General features: G+C 30.6%; 6 protein-coding genes across 14 annotated transcripts; 3 read left to right on the top strand and 3 right to left on the bottom strand.

Annotated features, from left to right (window-relative positions):
* Nucleotides 1–71: 71 nt before the first annotated feature.
* LOC144475765 (uncharacterized) lies at nt 72–2,157 on the top strand. Of its 3 annotated transcripts, none has more exons than XM_078192009.1 (4): nt 72–317; nt 403–486; nt 567–673; nt 761–2,157. In XM_078192009.1, the coding sequence occupies exon 4, from the start codon at nt 872–874 to the stop codon at nt 1,994–1,996; it is 1,125 nt and encodes a 374-aa protein (XP_078048135.1). In that variant the 5' UTR covers nt 72–317; nt 403–486; nt 567–673; nt 761–871; the 3' UTR covers nt 1,997–2,157. The 3 variants fall into 3 exon arrangements, with proteins under 3 accessions (XP_078048135.1, XP_078048133.1, XP_078048136.1); XM_078192007.1 differs by having other exon boundaries at nt 396–486; XM_078192010.1 differs by lacking the exon at nt 403–486.
* A 150-nt stretch (nt 2,158–2,307) lies between these two features.
* On the bottom strand, nt 2,308–8,483 carry LOC144475764 (oxysterol-binding protein-related protein 9). 3 transcript variants are annotated; one of them, XM_078192004.1, is made up of 14 exons: nt 8,432–8,483; nt 8,136–8,347; nt 7,441–7,656; nt 7,120–7,353; nt 6,936–7,011; nt 6,780–6,869; nt 6,524–6,647; nt 6,328–6,437; nt 4,852–4,881; nt 4,543–4,705; nt 4,189–4,454; nt 3,722–4,116; nt 3,337–3,564; nt 2,308–3,241 (listed from the first exon to the last, which is right to left on the bottom strand). In XM_078192004.1, the coding sequence occupies exons 1-14, from the start codon at nt 8,466–8,468 to the stop codon at nt 3,149–3,151; spliced, it is 2,274 nt and encodes a 757-aa protein (XP_078048130.1). In that variant the 5' UTR covers nt 8,469–8,483; the 3' UTR covers nt 2,308–3,148. The 3 variants fall into 3 exon arrangements, with proteins under 3 accessions (XP_078048130.1, XP_078048131.1, XP_078048132.1); XM_078192005.1 differs by having other exon boundaries at nt 6,328–6,434; XM_078192006.1 differs by lacking the exon at nt 6,780–6,869.
* On the top strand, nt 8,237–11,680 carry Sra (RRM_RCAN_like domain containing protein Sra). 3 transcript variants are annotated; one of them, XM_078192012.1, is made up of 7 exons: nt 8,507–8,693; nt 8,780–8,842; nt 9,256–9,525; nt 9,609–9,798; nt 9,868–10,020; nt 10,092–10,416; nt 10,496–11,680. In XM_078192012.1, exons 3-6 carry the CDS (start codon nt 9,268–9,270, stop codon nt 10,217–10,219), a joined length of 729 nt encoding a protein of 242 aa, XP_078048138.1. In that variant the 5' UTR covers nt 8,507–8,693; nt 8,780–8,842; nt 9,256–9,267; the 3' UTR covers nt 10,220–10,416; nt 10,496–11,680. The 3 variants fall into 3 exon arrangements, with proteins under 3 accessions (XP_078048139.1, XP_078048137.1, XP_078048138.1); XM_078192013.1 differs by lacking the exons at nt 8,507–8,693; nt 8,780–8,842 and adding an exon at nt 8,237–8,341; XM_078192011.1 differs by lacking the exon at nt 8,780–8,842 and having other exon boundaries at nt 8,490–8,693.
* A 112-nt stretch (nt 11,681–11,792) lies between these two features.
* On the bottom strand, nt 11,793–16,629 carry Cul5 (cullin 5). 2 transcript variants are annotated; one of them, XM_078192363.1, is made up of 11 exons: nt 16,513–16,629; nt 15,730–15,951; nt 15,435–15,614; nt 15,221–15,362; nt 14,833–15,147; nt 14,277–14,749; nt 13,919–14,182; nt 13,692–13,847; nt 13,154–13,434; nt 12,948–13,071; nt 11,793–12,875 (listed from the first exon to the last, which is right to left on the bottom strand). In XM_078192363.1, exons 1-11 carry the CDS (start codon nt 16,594–16,596, stop codon nt 12,681–12,683), a joined length of 2,436 nt encoding a protein of 811 aa, XP_078048489.1. In that variant the 5' UTR covers nt 16,597–16,629; the 3' UTR covers nt 11,793–12,680. The 2 variants fall into 2 exon arrangements, with proteins under 2 accessions (XP_078048489.1, XP_078048490.1); XM_078192364.1 differs by having other exon boundaries at nt 15,742–15,951.
* A 1,095-nt stretch (nt 16,630–17,724) lies between these two features.
* Poc1 (Proteome of centrioles 1) lies at nt 17,725–20,155 on the top strand. Of its 2 annotated transcripts, XM_078193014.1 has the most exons (6): nt 17,725–17,919; nt 18,148–18,499; nt 18,595–18,805; nt 18,891–19,090; nt 19,163–19,402; nt 19,479–20,155. In XM_078193014.1, the coding sequence occupies exons 2-6, from the start codon at nt 18,152–18,154 to the stop codon at nt 19,782–19,784; spliced, it is 1,305 nt and encodes a 434-aa protein (XP_078049140.1). In that variant the 5' UTR covers nt 17,725–17,919; nt 18,148–18,151; the 3' UTR covers nt 19,785–20,155. The 2 variants fall into 2 exon arrangements, with proteins under 2 accessions (XP_078049140.1, XP_078049139.1); XM_078193013.1 differs by having other exon boundaries at nt 17,725–18,499.
* Nucleotides 20,156–20,182: 27 nt separating this feature from the next.
* LOC144476289 (copper transport protein ATOX1 homolog) lies at nt 20,183–20,722 on the bottom strand. The gene is made up of 3 exons (XM_078193015.1): nt 20,551–20,722; nt 20,397–20,472; nt 20,183–20,313 (listed from the first exon to the last, which is right to left on the bottom strand). Exons 1-3 carry the CDS (start codon nt 20,560–20,562, stop codon nt 20,183–20,185), a joined length of 219 nt encoding a protein of 72 aa, XP_078049141.1. The 5' UTR covers nt 20,563–20,722.
* Nucleotides 20,723–22,512: the final 1,790 nt, after the last annotated feature.

The raw sequence follows: 22,512 nt of genomic DNA, 5'->3' as shown, positions 1-22,512 counted from the left end.
CCCTCGAATGTGGTACTTCAATTGAGGAAATATTGGAAATACATGGTAATGATAAAAACAACCTGAACCAATCAAAGATGGTAGACAGGTGCCGTGTACAATTTTCAAGTGCTTTATTTCTCGCATCCTTCAGTCCAATGTATACCTATGCTGTCCAAAAAGGTTTATGATATGTATTTATTTACTGAAATAATTATTTCACAAGAATGAGGTTTTCTTAAAATAATTTTTCATAATACACAACCTGTATTATGTTACAACCAACGTGGATTGATCTGTATAGAAACATGTCAAAGTATCGCACGTGGTCTACTCAAGTAAGACTATTTAAACTATGTACATTACCTCTTGTTTCACTGTTTAGTAATATGCAATTTTTAAATAATGCCTTTTAGATTGCAGTTGTAACGAATATGTCTATCTTGTTTCGATAAATTTGACCAATTCTGACCAATTTTTCAAAATTGACTGATAATTCTGACAGATGTAATTATTTAAATAGATTTTATATTTAAATTCATCAAGTTGTGATATTATTTTGCAATAATATAATTATTTTTTCTTAGGGATCTTTATATACAAATATCGGGAAATGTTTGGAATGGAATTTAGTACAGCATTTCCTTACATCAGTTGGTTTAGAACTTTGGATAATAAATTCACAGGTTTGAAGGTAAAAGTATAAACATTTTATCTACTTCTACATGTACAAATTTTGGTATATATATTTCTTGTAATTTAAATCTAATATTTTTTTTAGGTCCCTTGTACTATGATCTTTGTTTAAAGTAACATTCTTCTAAATTACTCAAATTATTAAGATTAAGTTATTGAAAAGAATAACAAATTTATTACATTGACATATTTTAATATGATACAATCTATAACATTGGAATTAAGACCCAGACTACAAATATGCAATGCTTTCATCCATTTGCAAATGAAAGTAAATTCTGCGATAGTTGGGATCAAACTTTTAGAAGAAAGTATTGAAATTAGTATAGGAAACAAAATATTAAAATTGTTAGTGAAATCTATAAAATTAATACCAAATTCATTATCCGCATTAAATATAATAAATAATTGGATTTCTTTTCGTTTACAAATTAAATCTGATTCTGCTTTTGGATCTTTTCAAACAGAATTGATTAATAACTCTTTACCAAAGATAAATTTTCCAAATGATTTTGTAGCTTCTTATGATTCAGAAAATGATGAATTACTTAAAACATCTCATTGCCACATATTATGTACATGTTGTAAAATTACACTTTCTAAAGAAGTAGTTGTTAAAAGAGTATTGCCTGTGCCAGATTTGAATTATGATCCAAGTGAATGGTTTTGTTGTAAGTACAATCACAATACTATAACGCAGAAGTTGATGCCATCGGAATCTGATATTTTTTATGGACCATTTTTTGTTGTTGTCCATATGGGTCTATTTAATGAAAATTTAAAAGTAGATGGAAATAGCATAATTTGTAACAGATGCTTGCAATATTTGGGAAAAGTTGATAAAAATAATTCGTTTAAACTGTGGAGTTACTCTGTTGATTACAGTTTATCAAATAATTTAAAAACAAAAAATGCAACTGATCCTTTCACTGACTTTTTAATAGCTATAAAAACTTCAATGACTGGTATGTTCGGTGAAGAAATAGTTTTACATTCTTTCGTGGGAAAAGAAACTCATTGCCTTATTCTAAAACCAATGGACTGGAACTTAAATTTAATGATAGAACCTAAAGCAATTTTAACTAATAATGTAGTAACTTTACAAAAAGTATCTATTGTTAAAGTATTATATAAATATGAAACAAATAAAAGTATCACAGATTCCACGAATAAATCATACTGCGAAGTAGGTCATTCGGTGATAAAAATTGGTTTAGAACACTTAGTACTATCAACAAAACGATTTCCAAAACCTCATAGAGTCGCATCCGATTACTATATCGGACATATATATTTGGAGAAACCAATAAATGAGATTTAATTATATTTCTAACGTTTCCATAAGAAACTAATTTTTATTGCTCCATACAAAAACAATAACTCTTTTGCTTAAATTTTTTTATTTCAAATAAAAAACTCATAATTATAATTTGAAGTCAATCGATATGTATTATATGAATGCATAAATAAAGTTCTATTTTGTCGAAATTTTATATTCCTCATAATGTATTGTATTTCATGTCCAATATTGCAGTTAAATTAGAATTTGTAAATGTCTGAGTGAAATATAGTGTACAAACACAAAACACTGTACACAAAGATTGACGGGAAATAATTAAATGTGTATATATATATATTATATAAGTTGTTGGCAATTTAAATTGAAGGTACATGGGAAACAATTATGTAAGTACATGCATGCAATATATGTATATAACATCTAATATTTTCAGATTTACGAATTTCTGTCGCTTCACATATAATTTACTATCTAACTGCTTTAAACGTAGCTTTAAAATCATTTTAGGTAACATTTTGAATCGTTTGATGCTTGCACTTTTCAAAAGTTTTGCATGAACTAATTTAGTAACAGGTTCATTATTCTTTTAAATTTACGGCTATATTGAAAAATGATATGCTTTTACATTTGCCCTGGTAAAGTTTAATCATATTTTCATTTATTTTAATTTGAGATCTACTATATTACATTTTATTTTTTATTCGTAAGGCTAGAAAATGTCGAGAATATCATTTTTACAGCTGTTTAGAATTTTAACAATACATAAGCTTTGTAAATCTATGTCCACATATAATACATGGCACGATACTCTCATGATATTTAATATCGTGACTATCAATAGCTATGTGTTATAAAAAATAATTTGCCAGCTATCAAAATACATGTACATCATTGAATGAAATCTTAATATTATACACCACTTTAATATTTGCTATTGTACTTAATCAGGTTTAGATGAAAAGTAACATTTTCGAAGAAAGAACGTGAGTATTCCCTTAAATTTCTTTTGTTCCAAAGGTAAAAGTCATTAGGCGTAAAAACGGTGTCTTGAAAAGCATTAAAATATATTTTATAAATTAACTAATACTAAGATTAGTCATGCCCTCAGTTAATTAGGCGTTAAATATCTAGTACTGTGCAATATCATAGACTGTGGCGAAATATTTTCGGAATTTACGTTGCCCCTGCTTGATCTGGAGGTAAATGTAATCTGTCTGCAAGGGGACTAACATACGCCCAACCACCATCTTTAATTTCCTTAAATAGCTGTTTAAAAAAGAAGAATATTACATTATTATCGCATATTATTTATCTTTGAAGATACAGAAAAAAAGACAGAATTAACTTTAGAAAATGTATACCTTGGTTTGCCAATTCATGTTATTTTCTTTCCTATTTCGTGCTTCATCACGTTGTCTCTGTTCAATTGTACACTTAGCTGCAGTAGCTTTTTCCATATCGTTGATCCTTAATCCAACAGTTACATCTCGCCAAACTTTTCGCGATTCATGTTCTTCTTGTTCACAAACTGGTATCACTAATTTCTTTTGAGTTTGAAGTTCTCTAACGTCCGCAAATATTTCAGTTCTCTGAAAACATAAAATTTATTATACAAAACAATAAATATTCTGAATTACCATTTCGCCTACCAAGTATAATGATTTCTGGTAGGATTGTTATTTAGGAGGAAGCTGCTAAAGTTGATTTAAATATACCATGTATTTATTGATAAAAATTCACACTTACGCCATCAGCCCATTTTGCCTCCATAGCACCACTCCACTCTCCATTTATAGAAAGAAATGGTTTCTTATCTCCTGGTTGTGTAATTTGACATGTAATACGATTACGTTTACCACCATAGAAAGGTTTTGTTAAGAATTCTACAGTAGCGTGGAAGCCAGTTTGTGGGCAATGTATAGTTGCAGTTCCCCCTAATTCTATCCATGGTACAGTGAGAATAGATCTACCATAACCATTTGGAAAAGTTAAAACATATTCTTCTCCATATTGTAATACATTCACCCAACCCTTTCCTACATTGTGTACTCCTATACTTAATCCAAGAAATTTACTTTTTGTCCATACGTGTGCTCCAAAGCTAATTTGCTTTGTATAGTGTTCAGCATAGAATGCGCTTACTATATGAATAAAATATCGGTTTAATTAAACGTGATTTTAAAATTAAAAATTTAGAAATTAAAAGAGCTTACTCGGCGGATGATGGGAAACTTGTTCAGCCACAAATGAAAGTTGATTCTCTCTACACCATGGTACAGGACCTTCAGTAACTAATTTCGAATCATTTGTACTATCTACAGCATCATTGGGAATATCCCAATGACATCTAAAAATTTCACCTAATATTGGATTATATGGTTTCTTAGCTACCCCTGATTTGCGACCTGCATGGAAGCTGCATAAGTACCAACGAACTACTTGAACCATTCTATCTTTTGGGGTAGTCATATCTGCTATGCTAAAATATACCAAACAATACAGCTTTATAACAAATTATACCAACACATGAAATACATTTTAAATGATATTTCTTTATTATCATGTACCTTATAAACTGATCTGGGTGGGTGAAGTAATCTGCGTACATTTCCAAAAGTGACCTGCGTTCCAAAATAAATGTGGGTAATGCCACTTTTGTCAAATCCATGCCAATCTTTACTTGCGATAAAAGATGGGTTACAACTGAACCATGAGATTCCATCGAATCCACTGAAAAGGGGTGCACACATAAGGTTAAGTAAACACACATTATTTGTATATTTTATTCTATTTCTTCATAGCTTCAGTGTAAGAATGATTGCACGATTAATATCTATGTGTATATGTATATAGGTATCAATAGAAAAATTACTAACTTTCTGTTTCGCTTTCCTCCTCGTAAAGAGCTATAACAAAAGATAATTGTAAGAATTAATAATAAATAACGAATAATTTAATATTCTATAACGATTATATGCTGTATAACTTATTTATTTACAGAAATTAAATGATACTAAAGAATATAAGAATCTTCAAAGCTTGTACGAGTTGATAAAATAGTTACATTTTTCTATAATTTAAAAACTTACTTCTTGAATCTGCGTGCAGCATATTGTTTTTTTGTAAAATACCAAGTAATATCCATTCCTAAATATTTTCACTATATGAAAAATGAACTACACATAACATAAAAATCTTCTTCTGAGGAATAACATCCACAGAAAGGTAGGAAACATTAAAATTTGATAAAATCCTTCTGCTTGTGAATTCGTCATATTACCAGACATTCAGGTTTAACTTTAAGTAAAAATTCGATGACTATTTTACGATAACGTTACGTTAACACGATAATTCACGTGTTGTGTAAGATGCTCTCTAAAATCAATAGTTTTAGTTGCGGGTAAAGTCGAATGGTGCAAACCTGCATTATCGATATCTGCGAATGCACTTAATTTCGGACATCAATTTTTTCGAAAATTTATATCAAAATTTTAAATATCAAGACGTGAATAAATTTTAATATACATTTCGGGAAAGACTATCAACTACACGCGTAAGAATTTGATCTATATGAACGTATCCCAATTTAGTTTTACTAATCTAAATATATGTATACTCATTTTATTTTAGTAACTCACTTCCTTGCTTCGAACATTTCCTTGATTCCAAATATGAATAAAAAGATTATATGCATAAAATACAGCAGACATATATACATATATGTACATATACATATATGTACATATACATATATGTACATATACATATATGTACATATATATAGACATATATGTACATATATACTATTATAGAAAATAAACACATGTGTGTAATATAATGTATGTTGTCATTACATTATATTTTTTATACAGGACAATACCTAACTTAAATATCTTAAGTACCTTACAAGTTTTTTATGATAAGAATAATTATCAGAAGAGTTATCAGAAGAGTTATCAGAAGGTTTGAAAAAGAACCAATATTGTGAAAGACAACAAATGTTTCTGAAAATAACATTTTTTGTGAGTACAAAACAAATAATTCGGACATATCTTTTCAGGATCAGCAGTATTGAAACTGTAGATTATTATAACAAATACATCAAAATCGAGACCAATTCAGTGACCTATGATATCATGATTTTATACAAGCTTCATGCGACCTTGTGTAGTTACATGTACATTATAAATGTCAATTTTTCGATTAAATAGTTCTTTTATAGAAGGTTATCCCTTCAAAGCAAATCACGTTGCTCTTTGATATTTTTTATTAGCATAAAAAAAACAAGTTAAGGGATATTTAAAGTGATTAAGTCAGGTGAAACACCCAATATATGGAATACGCAAACTTACCATCGTAATCAACAGATCCGTCACCTTTTGTAGGCGGCAACGGGTTTTGTTTTCGATTTTCAATAGAATTATCTGCATGCGTTTGTGGGCGTTCGCTATCTCGTCGTCTACTAAAACGTTTAAGCGTAATTATGACATTTTTTAAGTATATTTCAAGCGACATATTTTATGTTTGTCAATATTTCTGAATACTTGCACAGTGATATGATTTTGCATCGCAGAGGGTGGAGATATTTCATCTGCCGCATCGTAATAATCTTCATCTTCGTCCGAAGATGAATAAGAGAACTGCGGTACTGGAAGGTCTCTATCTACAACGGCTTTTCAAGAAAGATATAATAATAATATATCGAATTACTTTCTTAAATAATAATAAAATAATGAACTAGATATCCTTAAACTGTAATTGTTACTTCTATTTTGTAAAATCCAAGTAACCGAAGCAAAATTACCATTTGGCAATGTAGGTACTCTTGGTTCTACACATTCAGAGCCTAACTCAATACCAGTTTCTACAGTTGCTTTTGGTTCTCTAGTGGCAACTGAAATTTATTTCATGAAAATTTTCCTATCATAAATGCATTCTATATATTGTACCAAATAATTACCATGAGATAAGGCAGATTGAACATGTATTGAGTCAGTGGGTCCCCTATATATTCCATTTACAGGTATTGCTGTATTCTAGAAGCACAATATTTGTTATGTACATTATATTAGATTCAACTGATGTATTAAATGCATGTACAAAATTCGATTAAACTATATACTACTGTTATAAAATATTTTTACCTTCGCAATTTGCAATTGAACTATTGTATGCTTAACGGAATTAAGCATTGCATTAGCTTGTGTTAAAATTGCTGCATATTTCTCTTGCTTTTCCTCATCTTCTGCATCTATCGCGTTTCTCTGTTTTGTTTCAATTACTTTTATTTGATCTATCAATAATTGAAGGTAAGCATCTGCCTCAGCTACTTTACGATCAAAATCCTGCTTAGGTGGAGATTTTTTCGGATCCCATCTCTAAAATGGTAATAAACTCATTCTATTAACTAGATTTAAGTTGAATTCCATTAATAAAATTAATTAAAAAGGATAAATTAATAATACAGCATGAGAATGACGTAATATAGTATCCTCTAAAGCACGAATCCAGCGTTCGCGTTCTTCTGCATTCCGTGTTTGGAAATGAAATGTTTTTGGATCATCTTTATATGATGATGTTGTAATTGTAAATGTGCTGTCATCTTCGTCATCTATGCCAATAATGGCACCCCTTAAACGTACACATCCTCTGCGTGCTCCTCTCATCATCTTTTCTTTACTCTAGGATATAATAAAAGTGAAGTGTAAATTTAAATGGTCACATTAATACAAACTAGGACACTAAGCTAAATAATCAGTAACTGATTATGAAATTAATAAAAAAAATGTAAATTTTACAAAATGTTAGAATACTTGCACAAGTATTAAAATATCTTTTCAAATCTGACTTACTTTTATCATTTATATTTGATAAACAAATGATTCTTCCTAATCGCTTTAGAAGCAACTTTATTATTCGAAATTAAGAAATCAGCTGATTGTGACAGATAGATTGTTGTTTTAATAAACGGTTATAACGATGTAGAATAAGAAGAACGAAAAAACAAAACATTCGTTCGGAAAAAATGTACATCAGATTGGAATTCCTTAATGAATTATATATTAATTCAATTTTTGAATAGAATAATGGGGTGTGTAACCTATTAACAATGTGCACCAAACAAATTTAAAATATATTGAAATTGTTCAAACAACGTTACCGTATAATATGATAAAAGACCGGCGTTGTCATCCAGAACAAACCATCGGTATTGCCATCCGTTAACAACATTTGTCCATTTGCTAAGCGAACCTTCCATCGTCGACATTGTTATTTGTTGCTCGCTGCTACCCACGACATATATACAGGTGTATATACATACAGATGCGTATATAAATACGTGTTTCTGTACGAACGTATAGAAAGGTAACTCTATAAGAAGATTTACATAAGACGAATTTTCAAATATCATTACATACATCGAGATTAATTCTTTATCTTGCAGACGAACAATACCATATTTAAATCCCGTTGGTTTATCGGTGATATGCATGCGCGTAACTTTCAATACGAATGTACCATTTCCTTCTTATCGAAGTTCACGGGCTTTTGTTTGTTGAGATAGGATCCTGTACAAGACAAAAAAATCCTTTGTACCGGCTTACTATCTTCCTAGTTACTTCCTGTAGTCGACGATTATGAAAGATTCCGTTAAGATAATAATAAAATAGTAAATATGTACATAGTAGAGTACCGAAAGCTGTGGAAATGGTTAAGTGTACGTTAATGCGATAATCAATTTTCTGTGTAAATTAAAACTAATTCAACTACTTTCTATTAAGTAATAAATTATTCCCGATCCAGATAAATATTCGTATTGAAGAAAACAGCTTTGTACATTCGATTTAGCCATTTAAGAAAGATCAGGCAAGTAGTATGTGTTTGCATTCAGCTGATTAGCAAGTTTTTTTCACTAATAAGCTACATACGATATGTCGTCGCATATGTGTAGTACCATACGTATAATCGCAATTGTGTGTCAGTGACAGATAGAACATAGAATAGTGACAAATAAAATCGCATAATACGTAAATGCGGTTAATAAATGTCTCGTAAATTTGTATGGTTTTCTATAATTTATTATATACATTCATATTGATGAATAAGATTTCATCAAGTTCTTTTATACAAATTATAAAAGAGATATTGATGTTCTTAAGCAACAAAAATTCAGTGTTCAAGTAAATGATATGAAAAATTGACAAATGCTATGTTTAGTCTAATGGGTATTGTGTATAAGTGAATCAAAATAATTAGTAATAAGTATTGGAATTCAACAGCAAATATCAAATATGGAAGAAAAGCATGGTTCGAGAGTATTGGAAAATGAAGAAGTGGAGGAAACAGAAAATATAATAATCAACAAAGTTGATGGTTTACCCAACTTGCATCCCAATTATCAACAATTAGAACTGGAATTTGACGTAGGAAAAGGTCATAGCGAGGCTAATACAAGATCTCTAAAAGATTTGGTACATGATGAAGATCTACCAATATCGGTTATAGTAACTAATGTGGACCCCCGTGTATTTAGCAGCGATGAGTTAAAGGTACAAAAGATAAATTAGATTGCATATTACAGACAAGATAAATAGATATATGTTCAGTGGAATACCTGTCTTCTTTGTTACAGCATGAAATAGAGGAGTTATTTAAACAATTTGGCGATGATGCTACTTTTCAGTATTTTAGATCATTTAGAAGAATGAGAGTAAATTATAATTCCCCAAATGCAGCTGCTAATGCTAGGATACAGCTGCATCAAACTCACTTTGGTGAGACCAGCATTAATTGTTACTTTGCACAGCCTGTCACCCCAATAGGTATGTAAAAATATATTTATAATTTTATTAACAATATCACTTTCCTAATAACGACAATGCATTCCACAGATGTGGAAGATCAACATCTCCAGCCACCAGCACTTACTAAACAGTTCCTAATTTCACCACCAGCTTCACCGCCTATCGGTTGGAAGCCTAGAGAGGAAAACGAACCTTTAGTTAATCACGATTTATTGGCAGCTATAGCAAACTTATCTTCAGGTTTTGAATTCTATCCATGAACATGATATAGTTAATACTAAGCAGTTTTCTTTCACATTTTCATTTTGCAGGAGGTAGTCACGAATTACATCCTGGAGGTTCAGGACAGCCAGAAATAGTTCTTCATATTCCTGAAGCAGCAAATCCTATAAAAAATGCTCCACGCATACAACATACACGTTGTCCAGAACGTTCATAAGTAGCGTACTAGAAATATTGTCTATTTTATGACAATGAATTATTTATCCATCCAAGAAGAAACTAGAGGCATTACATACAACGGCATTCAATACACAAAACTTTTTATTGCTATATTGCGAAATTGAGAATTTTTAACTTGTGACAGTAGTGTCACAAAAATTAATTTGTAAACGCGTTTTGCTAAGGCAAGTACATGTAAGTATCTTACAAGAATTATGTACGAAAAACGTAACTGTATTTAAGATGTTATCGCTAAAAATGTTTTTCCTTTCAGATATACAAGTTATTTTATGCTGAAATTTTAAACAAAAATATACCATAAAAAAAGTTATATGTCTAACATTACATTGTTACACATGAAATAATTGATTTTATTCATAGGTGCATAAAAGTATGTTTTAATGATAATTAATTAAATTAAGTAGGCATATATTCTGTTTGTTTCGGGAATAATGGATCTGGACAAAGTTCAAATTTATTTATTTGCGTATTTTGAAATTCGAAAATCTTCAGTGAAATACGAAACGAAATAATCTTTCAATATTCATTTAAACATACATCATTTAGCTACAAGTAAAATAAAAAATTAATCGTATCATGTGTAACAAATTTAATAATTTTATCATGAAGATCATCGAATAGTCACTAACGTAAGAATAAATTATTAGAAAGAATTTAAGCACACATTATTTTAGAATGACTTTGCAATTATTTTTAACTTAAACAAAAAAATAATTTAAGATAGTAAAGCTTATTCGTCATCACAGAAACTAATGAAACTAATACTAATGTATCAACAGTAAAAGAATATTAAAATTAGCGATATCAGAGTTATATTTCGAGTTATCGGTGTTAATTGTATCGTCAGAAGAGGCATGTAAAATTTCAAATCTTAGAAAAATATAAGAAAGCAAGTAGAAGTAATAATATTTGCTCTAATTATTTGTGAATTCGGGACAACTTTAGCTTGAGAAGTACAAAAGGAATGTGTGTGCAATGAGTTTCATAAGAACAATTATAAACATTGATGTATATTTAATGTACATACATGTGATTGCGAGTGTATTCCACGTGGACGTATGCAGATTGATATTACTGATACTAATCTCAAATAAGTTAAAATTAATTTATATTGAAACTGAGAGGCGATAAATAATCTCATTTTTTGGAAGAGTTACAAAGATAAAGCCACGAGTAATCGATAATGAGTTTTGAACAAAAATTTAATGCAATTAAAAATATACATATGACTTGTGATGTATCAGTGTTACTGTTTGAATGATACAGTGATGTGTACGTATGTATATGTATATGTAAATGTATATAATGTTCCCACTCGAATGAAATATATTTCATGTTCGTGTAAAGTTTAAATTAACATAAAGCTGTTGAAAATTTATAAATATGTTATAGCAAATTTCCTTTCTGTGAATAAATACGTTACCAAAAAATTATTATTTGTGTCTGCATTTTATACAAATGTATGAAATGAAAAATGATTGAATTAATAAAAGAGAAAATTATTATAATTTTCGGGAAGAAGTTATCTAGTAATAAAATAGATTGAAAAGTATAAAAAATTCTGTTTCTTTAATTCAGAAATTGTTCACTGTTACATTGTCATTAGCTTATTTAATAATATAAAAGCTTTATACACATAGATGTTATTAGTAGTGGTAAGTCAACATGTAATGATTCATGATGCGACTGTGCAAAATTTAGCATAAGGATTATACATTGCATTACTAATCTACTAAAATGAATTTAAATTCTTTTAATATGACATTTACACGTATTGGTATAGGCCATTTATTGTATTTTTGCTTCGCATGGATTTCAGTTCAATTAAAATTTTTCCAGTCGAAAATGCACATTTATTCGTTCACAATTTACGACACAATTAATACAAAACAGCCTGAAATGTGTCATATAAAGAAAGTTTCATAATTAGTGTACTTTTTACAATTGAGATTAATTCACAGAAATCAATTGCTCTTGAAAATATGTACACGTATAGTAAATAAACATATTAATGCGTCTACGCCATTCGTGGTTCGAGCTTTTTATGTGGTATTAAACGCAACAAATAAAAAGTGTTTGCGACTGTTTTCGAAATTAATAAAATGATTGGTAAAATTTATATTTTGTTTTAGAGATTAGAATTTTGAAACGTTATAATAATTCAACGTCAACTGTGCATACAATTGTAATTAACGGCAGTATCTTATTTAATCATGATTCTTGGAACGATATGATTTTGTGCCCAAACACTAATTATTCATGTTAAAGAGATGTGTCTTTCTTCTTTGAGAATGTGTTACAAAAACATTAAATATCTCTCAATTACATTATGATCTTTGAGCATACGCTTTCATACACAAAAACTGAATTCTTATAAAAATATAATATTAATCATAAGAGTTCATATACTCTTATATGTATGCATGTATAATCCCAATTTATGCCACATACACAAAAGTATTAATATCATCGTCGTGTCTGCGGATATATTTATGTTCAATGAGCCATTCGATTTGTTCTTTTATCATCTTTTTACTTGGCAGAAACATGTTCTTCAGTATATCAACTAATTCGGTTTGTAATTGAGCATTACTAATTTTTTTCCGCATTTTTAGAATCTTGATAATTGCCTCCTATAAAGAACATATCAATTACAACATTGCTTACATATTGGTAAATGAAGATTAATTAGGAATAAAATATACCTGAACCCTTAATATTCTAAGTTGTACAATAGACTGGTTGTCCTCCTCTTTACTTCGTTCAGTTGATAATTGAAGTCTCCCTATTAAATTAATTTTCCCCCGCTTTTGTAATTTTCCGTTTTTGCTGAAAATTTCAATAAAAAGTTAAAGAAAAATTTTATACGATTATATTCATGTATATAGTCATTTTCAAATATATTACTAACACAATAGCAAATTCCTGGTTCACCCAAAACCTTGTGTCGTTTGCGAAATCTTTAGGACTATGTGCGTGTGGCTCCACCAACAGGAGCTGACGTTTGAGTTTTGGGAAAACACACAGAGACCATAGCGTTCGCCTAAGTTCTGGGTCAGGAAGTTCCGTAGCCAGTCGTAAATTTTCGTAAGTGATTTTTTCAAATGGTCGTTGATTCCAAGCAAATAGAACTGCCATTTGAAAAGTTGTTACGTCCACATCGAAGCGTCCCACTTGGTTGGAAAACGTTATCTGGAACACCATCCAAATTGGTTGCAAGGTGAAGCTGAAAATTAGAACCGTAATACTGAAAGTTTTGTAAAGTTCTATTCTATACCCTTGTTTACTGCATCAGAAAACTTTATCTTGTTCTGTTACAACAAATAATTGAAATGTTTCATTGACGTTACAACGATATCTTTGAAGACCCCACTCAATTCGCAAAAATTCTTTGTAAGCATAAAGATATCTGTCCCCAATATTCTCTGACAAGACATTTCATTTCTTACCGTGCCATTGGACATATGATGATACCATTGCAATTTTCTTCCACTATGCTTTTTCTTATAAAATTCCTCTACCTCAGGAATATAGTCTTCCAATTGTAATGGTAAACTTACAGTAACGCGTTCACTGCCTCTAGCCCAAGCACCTGCATTTAAAATCTAAAAACAGTTGCCTTTAATTAGTATTCCGTGATTAATAAACTGAATGTTTTACATATTTCGGCCAGTACCTTAATGTTTATACTATCTGCAATAGCAGCTCTACACTGTTCTTTAAACTGTTGATTGAGGTCCTGTGACACTTTAATGTCTTGGAACATTCGAGCTAATTTATTAACATAATCAGCAGGCATTCCGACTTCGCGAAGCCATTCTACCATATTTTCTTCTTTCTCAGAATCCGCAGATGTGTCTAGTATTAAGCGGCGTGTTAAATGAGCCTTATGATAGCGCATAAATACATCCTTATTTTGAACATATTTTAACACTAACAACTAAAACGAAATTAATCAAAAGATGGATACGAAGTGGCGTTTAATATTACTCATACGAGGAATATATGTATATTCAGAAAGAATAAATACTTACTACGTCTCTTAGCTTACTTTCGATTTCATCAGAAGTCAATTTTTTACTAAGAGGTGTCTTTCTAAGTAGCATATCACAGTAATTAGCAAGAAGTTCTGGACACTTCGATTCCGGTTGTTTATTGTTGTTATTGTTAGGTTTATTATTTAAAATTGTTGTACCGATGCCAGAACTTTGGCGTGCCGGTAATTCTAATTTGAATACTGTTGCGTCGTTTACGACAAGTTTGTAAGCTTTGTCTCTCGCTGTTAAAAATCTGGGATCATTGTCGAACGCTTCTCTAACGAGAGTTGAAAATCGCCGGAAAAGATCTAATAATCTCTCAACATATTTTTCAGAATCGTGAGTAATAACGTCTACCGCTGCCATCATATCAGCTAAACCCGCACTCGCAATGTGTTCTTCTAAATTCCTTAACATTGGCCCAACACCGTCAGGCACTCTATCCATTAACTTCAGCATCAGTCTAAGTTCTGTAATTTATTCGACCAATACTATTATCATGGGTGTACTGCTATACCGAAATATTTTTAAATAAAAATTAGAATATACTTACGATCTGTTTGATGATGTTGAATCATTCTTGGACATTCTGCTAATATAGCTGGCTTAAAAGTTGCTACTAATATACGTACACAACACTCAGTTAAAAGTTGTACACTCGCACTGTTTGGTTCTAAATACTTTTGTGCTCTGAGTTCTTCTTCCCTCAACTTTGCTTCCGCATAACGCATGTAATTCTCTACACCGTGTAACGATAATTGTTCCGGTGCTTTAACCCAATAAAATGCTTCTGTTGCTTCTATATATGCTGCTTCAAAATTTTCTCTATATATTTGAAGTTGATCCGTTGTATTGGAACACAAATTTACTAGAATTTATAAAAAAATCTCGATTATTACTAGCCACCAGATTGTTTCCTACATCGTTTAACAATCTTTTACCATAAGATTCCCTAACGCCAATAACAAGTTGCGAATCAAACGCTTCTCCATTTCTTTCAGACCTTATTAGTCGCATAGCCGAATCCTGGAGTTTCTGTTTTATTTCTCCAAATATACTTTGATTCCAACTATCCAACATTAACTGTAACAAACACATGAAGAATCACAAGATCGTAATAAATATAAAATATTAGAAACTCTAATTTATTAATACCTTTCTAACAGTATCATCTGGTTGATTTCTTTTTTGAACAGTGGAAGCTGTTTTGCCAGCTAAACTTGTTTCTAATTGCCTAAAAGGTGTTGGAAGATAGATACACTGAATAAAAAACTTCCTCCATTCAACTATATATGCTTTTAATAGTGCTTGTTCTTCTTGGTGTGCTAAAACTCTCTATAAATAATTAAAACATTAGTACTGTTAATTTAGATTCAAGCAATAAGAATGAGTGAAAAGAAAAGAAGAAAATTATACAATAAACTATACTTATAAACCATATTATAATTACAATAATATATACCAGTTGAGCTTGTTTTATAAAATCCATAATATCTTCTTTAAGAGCATCCCTTAACTTTGGAGCACCTTTTTCATCCCACAGGCATATCAAATGAACAGAGTAAAATAGATCTTGCCATTCTGCTTGAGTCACAGGTTCTTGTACCAACAGTTTTAAAATAATTGGACGCATACATGGCCATTTATCTTCAAACATTGGCCGACTTTTGTCCTAATTGTGCACACATTGTCAAATATATTAAGGAGATGTAGATATTAAATCTATTATATTTAAAAAATTCATTATAGTACACATGTGTATTACAAAATAATATGAAAAAGATACACAAAAATATTGAAAATGATGTGTATTTTGTAGTATTAACATATAAAAGCAAATAAAGATAAATGTCTTAAAAGAACTTATAGTTTTTGATTTCAACTTGCTATTTATGATTTAAATTCGTACGAAAATGTTGGTCTGAAAAAGAACTTGTCTTGAAATTATTATAAATAATAATAATCGTTTGTACTAATTACTGAGAAATTATTGTAACGATAAAATTATACAAATGTTTCTAAATAAAATAAAATGCTATGCATGTTGTTTAGTAGGGAAATTCAAATCCTTGCTTGACAATCTAAACATTGCATAGGTTATCAACATTCACATACTACTATTAAGAATAAGAATGTGTAAAAAAACTTAAAAAATTATATATATTAGATTGACAAGTGTTCGTTTATATGAATTGACTTTAATTACAAATTTCGTTGTTTAATGACAACTAACCTTCAACATCGTCGCCATCACAAATTTTTGACATGTCCTATACCACAATGCGACTACGCCAGAGTACATATGTATATTGTACATATAGTAATACCTAAAGTGAAGAAAGATTCTCCGACCACAGAACAGTCTGCTAGCGAGAAGAGGAATACAAATTGCTTTGCTCTGGTTGGCTGATGATTCAATTGACGACAGTTTCACTACGGATTGGATGAGCAATAATATGGTGGATATAACAAATTACTTCTGGTAAAATCCAGAAATAACAATTGTGGAATATGCTACAGTATGTCACAAATGTACACAAGTTATATTCTATATGCAACAATGTTGGCATTTATACATTATACGATTTTTGGTAACTAATTTTCATTGCGCATGCGTTTATAGCTACGTAAAGGGCATAGCCGATTAAGATGGTCAAAACTGCCCTTAGAGGTTTTTCAATGAGTCATATACCGTTCGATAGCTGACCAATAAAAACTCATCTGTGTAAAATTTTAACCCTGTAACTTGTCTGTGAGGGTAGTTACAGGATAAATTAGATTTCGCGGTTTTCCGGCATATTAACTAGGAGAATATAATTTCAAATCCTAATAGGAGCAATCCTTTGTTTATTATACTCATTAAAAGATTCTGCAATCTCTACGTAATATTAAGGAATATAAGGAATGTAAAGCGTGAAGCATATCACCGAATACAATGACTTATTAAAGAAAAATGAAATTAATATACAATTTATTTTATAAGTATTGGAAGATTACAGGTGACATTATCTCTGGATAACGTCAGCAAATTAACTTATTAATCTACATATCTTTTATTAAACTATGTTTCATTACATTAGGAAATTGTTTTTGACGCAACAGATTTCATTTATTTGAAAGTTGAAGCTCCTTTACAAATAGAATTTTATGACGCGTACCTCAGATGGCGCGGCAACTAGACGAATGAGCGAAAAAAGCGAGATCGCCTATCTATGGTCGAGGTCCTATCTATGTGCACAACTGCACATAGAATTTGTTGTTCTGTTTCTCTTCATTGTATCTCATTCTCTTTCTACACTACTTGCGCGAAGCTGGATGCGTAGTAAAATGGTGGGGATGTGTAAGTCAGCTTAGGGAATACAAAAAACGTACAAGAGTAGGATCCATTACTGTGTCGCGGTCTCGATTGGCGGATTTAGGGAAGCGTGTAATTTAGTAGCGCGGTAGTAATATAAACTAGTGGCTATGTTCGCGTCGCTCATGAAACGTTTAAACGTAACAAATGTAACAGCTTCTACATACCTTAATTTTTGTCTCAACTCAATATTCGTTTGATTAGAATACGTAAGAAACAAGAGATATATTTTTAAAGCAAATGTAAACTAAAGTTATAGATATTACTTAATGCAAGGAGAAAAAGGTAATCGAATAGTTTCAGAATTTTCGATTCTAATTCCCCGTGTGAAGTGAAGATATGAAGTGTGTGTATATAAAAATTACGTGGAACACTCATTATATTTTATTATGAAGCACTAAAAAATAATTTTTTTTTGTATGATACAAACTTCTTTAGGTTTTGAATCTCATACTTGTGTTATTATGGTATATAGCCGTATCTAATGTTTGTATAATTTTTTTTTCTTGTTAGAATAATGAGTCACACTGCTTGCGATCCTACAATCGAGAAACATTTTAAATATCATAAAAATGTTATCACAAGTTTGTGTTTTCATCCTGAAACGACTCAACTTATATCTAGTAGCTTGGATAGACGTATAATACTATGGAACCTAAAGGAATCTGTAAGAGCTTACAGTTTTCTAGGACATAGGGATGAAATTAACAATGCCACATATGCACCGTCTGGTGAACTTATAGCCAGTGCTTCTAGAGATAGATCTGTCAGGATTTGGGTTCCCAAAGTAACAGGACAATCTATAGATTTTAAACCGCATTCAGGAGCTGTTAGATCGGTAGAATTTAGTCCAGATGGAGAAAAGGTATTTTGTATATAAAACAATAATATTGCAAGTTATTTATTAAAATTATACGACTTACACAAATTATTACAAATTATAAATAAATTTACATTTAGTTACTTACCGCATCTGATGATAAAAGTATTAAGTTATGGACGGTATGCCAAAGAAGATTTCTTATGTCATTTTTGAGTCATACAAGTTGGGTAAGATGTGCTAAGTTTTCTAATGATGGCAGACTCTTTGTTTCCTGTAGTGATGATAAAACAACAAAATTATGGGATGTAACTAGCGGACAATGTATTAGAACATTAAGTGATATGAAGGGTATTGTTACAAGTCTATGAATTTTGACCATAGTTATTAACAGTTTAATGTGGACAGTAGTATGTAAAATGTGTTATTTTATTAGCTTCTAATACATATGTGGAGTTCCATCCAAGTGGTTCTGTCATTGGATGTGCAAATATGACTGGTAGCGTAAAATTGTATGATTTGCGTTCTACTACTTTATATCAGCAGTATGCATCTCATACTGGTCCTGTGAACATGATCAAATTTCATCCTAATGGAAATTTTATGCTAACTGCTTCTAGCGATTCTACAATGAAGGTAGAATAGATCCATGTTTACATACATTCCTAAACTGATTTTATACTGTTTGTTCTTAAAAGTTTAAAATAGATTTTAGATTTATTAGAAGGCCGTCCAATTTATACCCTTAAAGGGCATGCAAATGGTACAAGCATAACTGCGATAACATTTTCTTTTAATGGTGAATTTTTTGCTTCTGGTGGAGCAGATGGCCAATTACTAATCTGGAAAACTAACTTTACTAAAGATAATATTGCTTGCAAAGATACTGGAAAAATAGTTTCATGTGTTAAGGAAGCTAAAATCAGTGATAAAAATGAAAAACAGGAGGTAGAAAAGATAAATATTATGATAGATTGTTTCATAAAATACTCTTTGTTATAACTTATGTCTATATTCATTTTAGTTTTCACATGACAAAGTTGGTAATAAAGAATTACAAGATAATAAATGTCAGTGTGAAGCACCTGACTACGAAGTTTTGAATGAAAGTGTAGAACAAAATATGGTTGATCTGAAAACTCAGAAACCTCATGAACAAAGTTGTATTACGAATGGATCGTGTCTATCTAAAAACTTCTCCGATGCTCAGTTTTCTATTTACTCGAATAATGTAGTAGATGCACTCAATGACCAGGTACAGTCATTACGTGATACTGTTATTATTTTAGAACAACGTCTAACAGCATTAGAGGAACAGTTAAGAAAGTAAACAATTTGAATTTTACTTATGAAATCTAATTACTACAGTTTCTATGTAAATTGCTAATACCTTTTTTTAAATTATTTGTCTTAAGTAAAATGATAATAGAATCAACAAATAGTATTCACTTAACGTATATATAAAAAATAAGTTTATGTAAAAGTATTTAACAAAGAATCGAAAAAACAGATTTAATTATGGATGACTGACACAGTAGCAATAATAGTCCAAAACCAAATGTCAATGTTAAACATTTAATTGAATAACATTGGACACTTGGAAGAATACTGTGATTTCCTAAAGATATTTAAATTTCATGTATTCCATTAGGTATGACATTATATTATAGGTAAGAAAATATAATATGTTTATACGCTCGATATATTTAACTTAATTTAAATAAACAATTACTTTTTTACTCCCAAAAATTTACATGCCTTTCCAGTTGGTTTAATAACATTTAATATTTCGTTGGAAGACAGTGTAGTTGTTACCAGTAGTTTCTTGTCTGGTAAATCAATCTCTATATTATCAATACCTATATATGAATAATTACAGACACAAACATAGTAAAAGCAAAGAATCAAACTTGAGAGGTATAAGATGTATATTAATTCATACCTTCTTTCTTAGAAAGTACGTTTCTTACAGCCTTAGAACATCCATCGCATTCCATTTCTACGTGAAATTCGTATACCTGTATTTTTTTTTAAATTTTCGTTTATTCAGTTTTAGTATAAATCTTATTATTACATTACATTAAAACTCAAATTACCTGTAATGTCATTATGATAACTGTATTTATGCATATTTTTATTTTATTTGACGTGCCACTTTGAAACTACTCTACATTTACATGACCAGTGATGAGAATCATCATATGGTACTCGTACACGGTACAAATCTCATCACACATACGCGGCGAATGTAGCATCAGTGTGGTAGAACTTTGGGTAAAATGGGGAGCAACGAGTCCTATTCCTGCACATTTCCAAGCCACAGCTTGATCCGTTAGCGAGATTCGATATAGAAATTTTCTTTGCACTGATTGGCTGACGATTCTTTGTCGAAACAGTAACTACTGCGTTTAAATGCACAGCAACATGGAGGGAATGTGCGCGGCAGTTTAAGTAAGAAACGCGTGTTGAAATAGGTATCATTACTGTATAGCAATGGGTCCTACTCCTGCATATTTTTCGTGTTTCCTAAGCTGGCTCGCACATTCCCACCGTTTTATTACTCATCTAGCTCCGCGTAAATATTTAGAAGGAGAACGTGATACGATGGAAAGAAACAGAACTATACCCATCAGATTCTATGTGTGGTTGTTTATATGAATGGGAAATCTAGCTTGTCTTACTTCGCTGTGCTTGCGGCCTCACTCTTTCTGCACATTCTTTCGGTTGGCGCGCCATCTGAAGCATGCGTCGGAAAATTCTATTTGTAAAAGAACTTTAACTTTTAAATAAGTGTGATTTGTTGTGTCGAATGTATTTGCAAGAACTATTCAATGTATTTTGAGATAAATATGTCCCCCAGAAATGTTTTCACAAATTCACAGAATCTGGCTAAGGTTATCATTTTATTGACATGAATCTAACAATTAAAAGTTGCCAATGATACTACTGAACGTGGGGTTAAGCTTAATAAGCCTTAAATAAATGTTAATGATAATTATCGTACTACATAGTATCAAACGTCTTTTGTAGTTGTTTTAATACAATACCAACAAAGGTCGCAATTTTTCAGTTTTAATATTAAATACAAGCTAATATACTTGAACATGCAAAACCGAACAAATATGAGACATCTTTTTCCATGGAAGCTCAATGTTACACTTGTAAAATTTAATTAAAACATTTCAACGAATAAATCCATTAAAAAATTTTTTTTACAAGATTGGGAAAATTGGAAGCAGTCGATTTGAGAAAATATATTATTTATGTAAGTGAAGTAATACACATTTTAATAGTCCTTCAAGATAATAAGTCCAGCTTAAAACTCTGCGTTCTCTTTCTAGGGTTCACGGGAAGAGTACTTATGTTCCAGAGAAGTAATTGGGTTATAGCCTGATGGCAGAATAATTATGTTTTCACTCGGGTAATACTGTATCTCTATATAAATATACGATCTAAATTTGTATTTATATTCGAATTTCCCTCCTGTCGCCATTTATTGGAAGCATATAATTTAGTAGCGCGGTCGTATATAAACTAGTGGCTATGTTCGCGTCGCTCATGAAACGTGTTACCGTAATACCTGTGTACTCTAAGTGCAGGGCTGCTTAAAAGTATTAATTATTAATTATGGCAGTCTGTAGTACCAAATAGATGTATAGCATCACCATAATCGCCTTGAGACCAATATGTTACATTAATTTGTGTCATTAGATGCAAGGTACTAGGTCCATTAGATAGATTGGATAATTTTAGAAATGATAGGAAAGGGGCGAGAATAATTCTCTATCCTTAGAATATAATACATATCATTTTTCGATTACGTATATCGTAATTAACTATCTAGTAATTCTCAATGTCATTGTCTGCAATAAAATATTGAAATATTTTATTCATCGTATCGATACATCTGAAATTTAGAACATAAAACGTCAATATTTGATTAGAATTGTTTTTGAGATGAGAGGTGTATATTTTTTAATACTGCGGTACATGTATATGGTTTTATAGCTATTCATTTAGCTATTTATATTTGGGCGTTAATTACGTATATTTAGCAA

The sequence above is a fragment of the Augochlora pura genome, chromosome 10, assembly GCF_028453695.1.
Source record: "Augochlora pura isolate Apur16 chromosome 10, APUR_v2.2.1, whole genome shotgun sequence".
In the NCBI taxonomy this organism is placed as follows: Eukaryota; Metazoa; Arthropoda; class Insecta; order Hymenoptera; family Halictidae; genus Augochlora; species Augochlora pura.
Note: the sequence above shows the minus strand (reverse complement) of the source record. Positions and strands in the feature narration are given on the sequence as shown.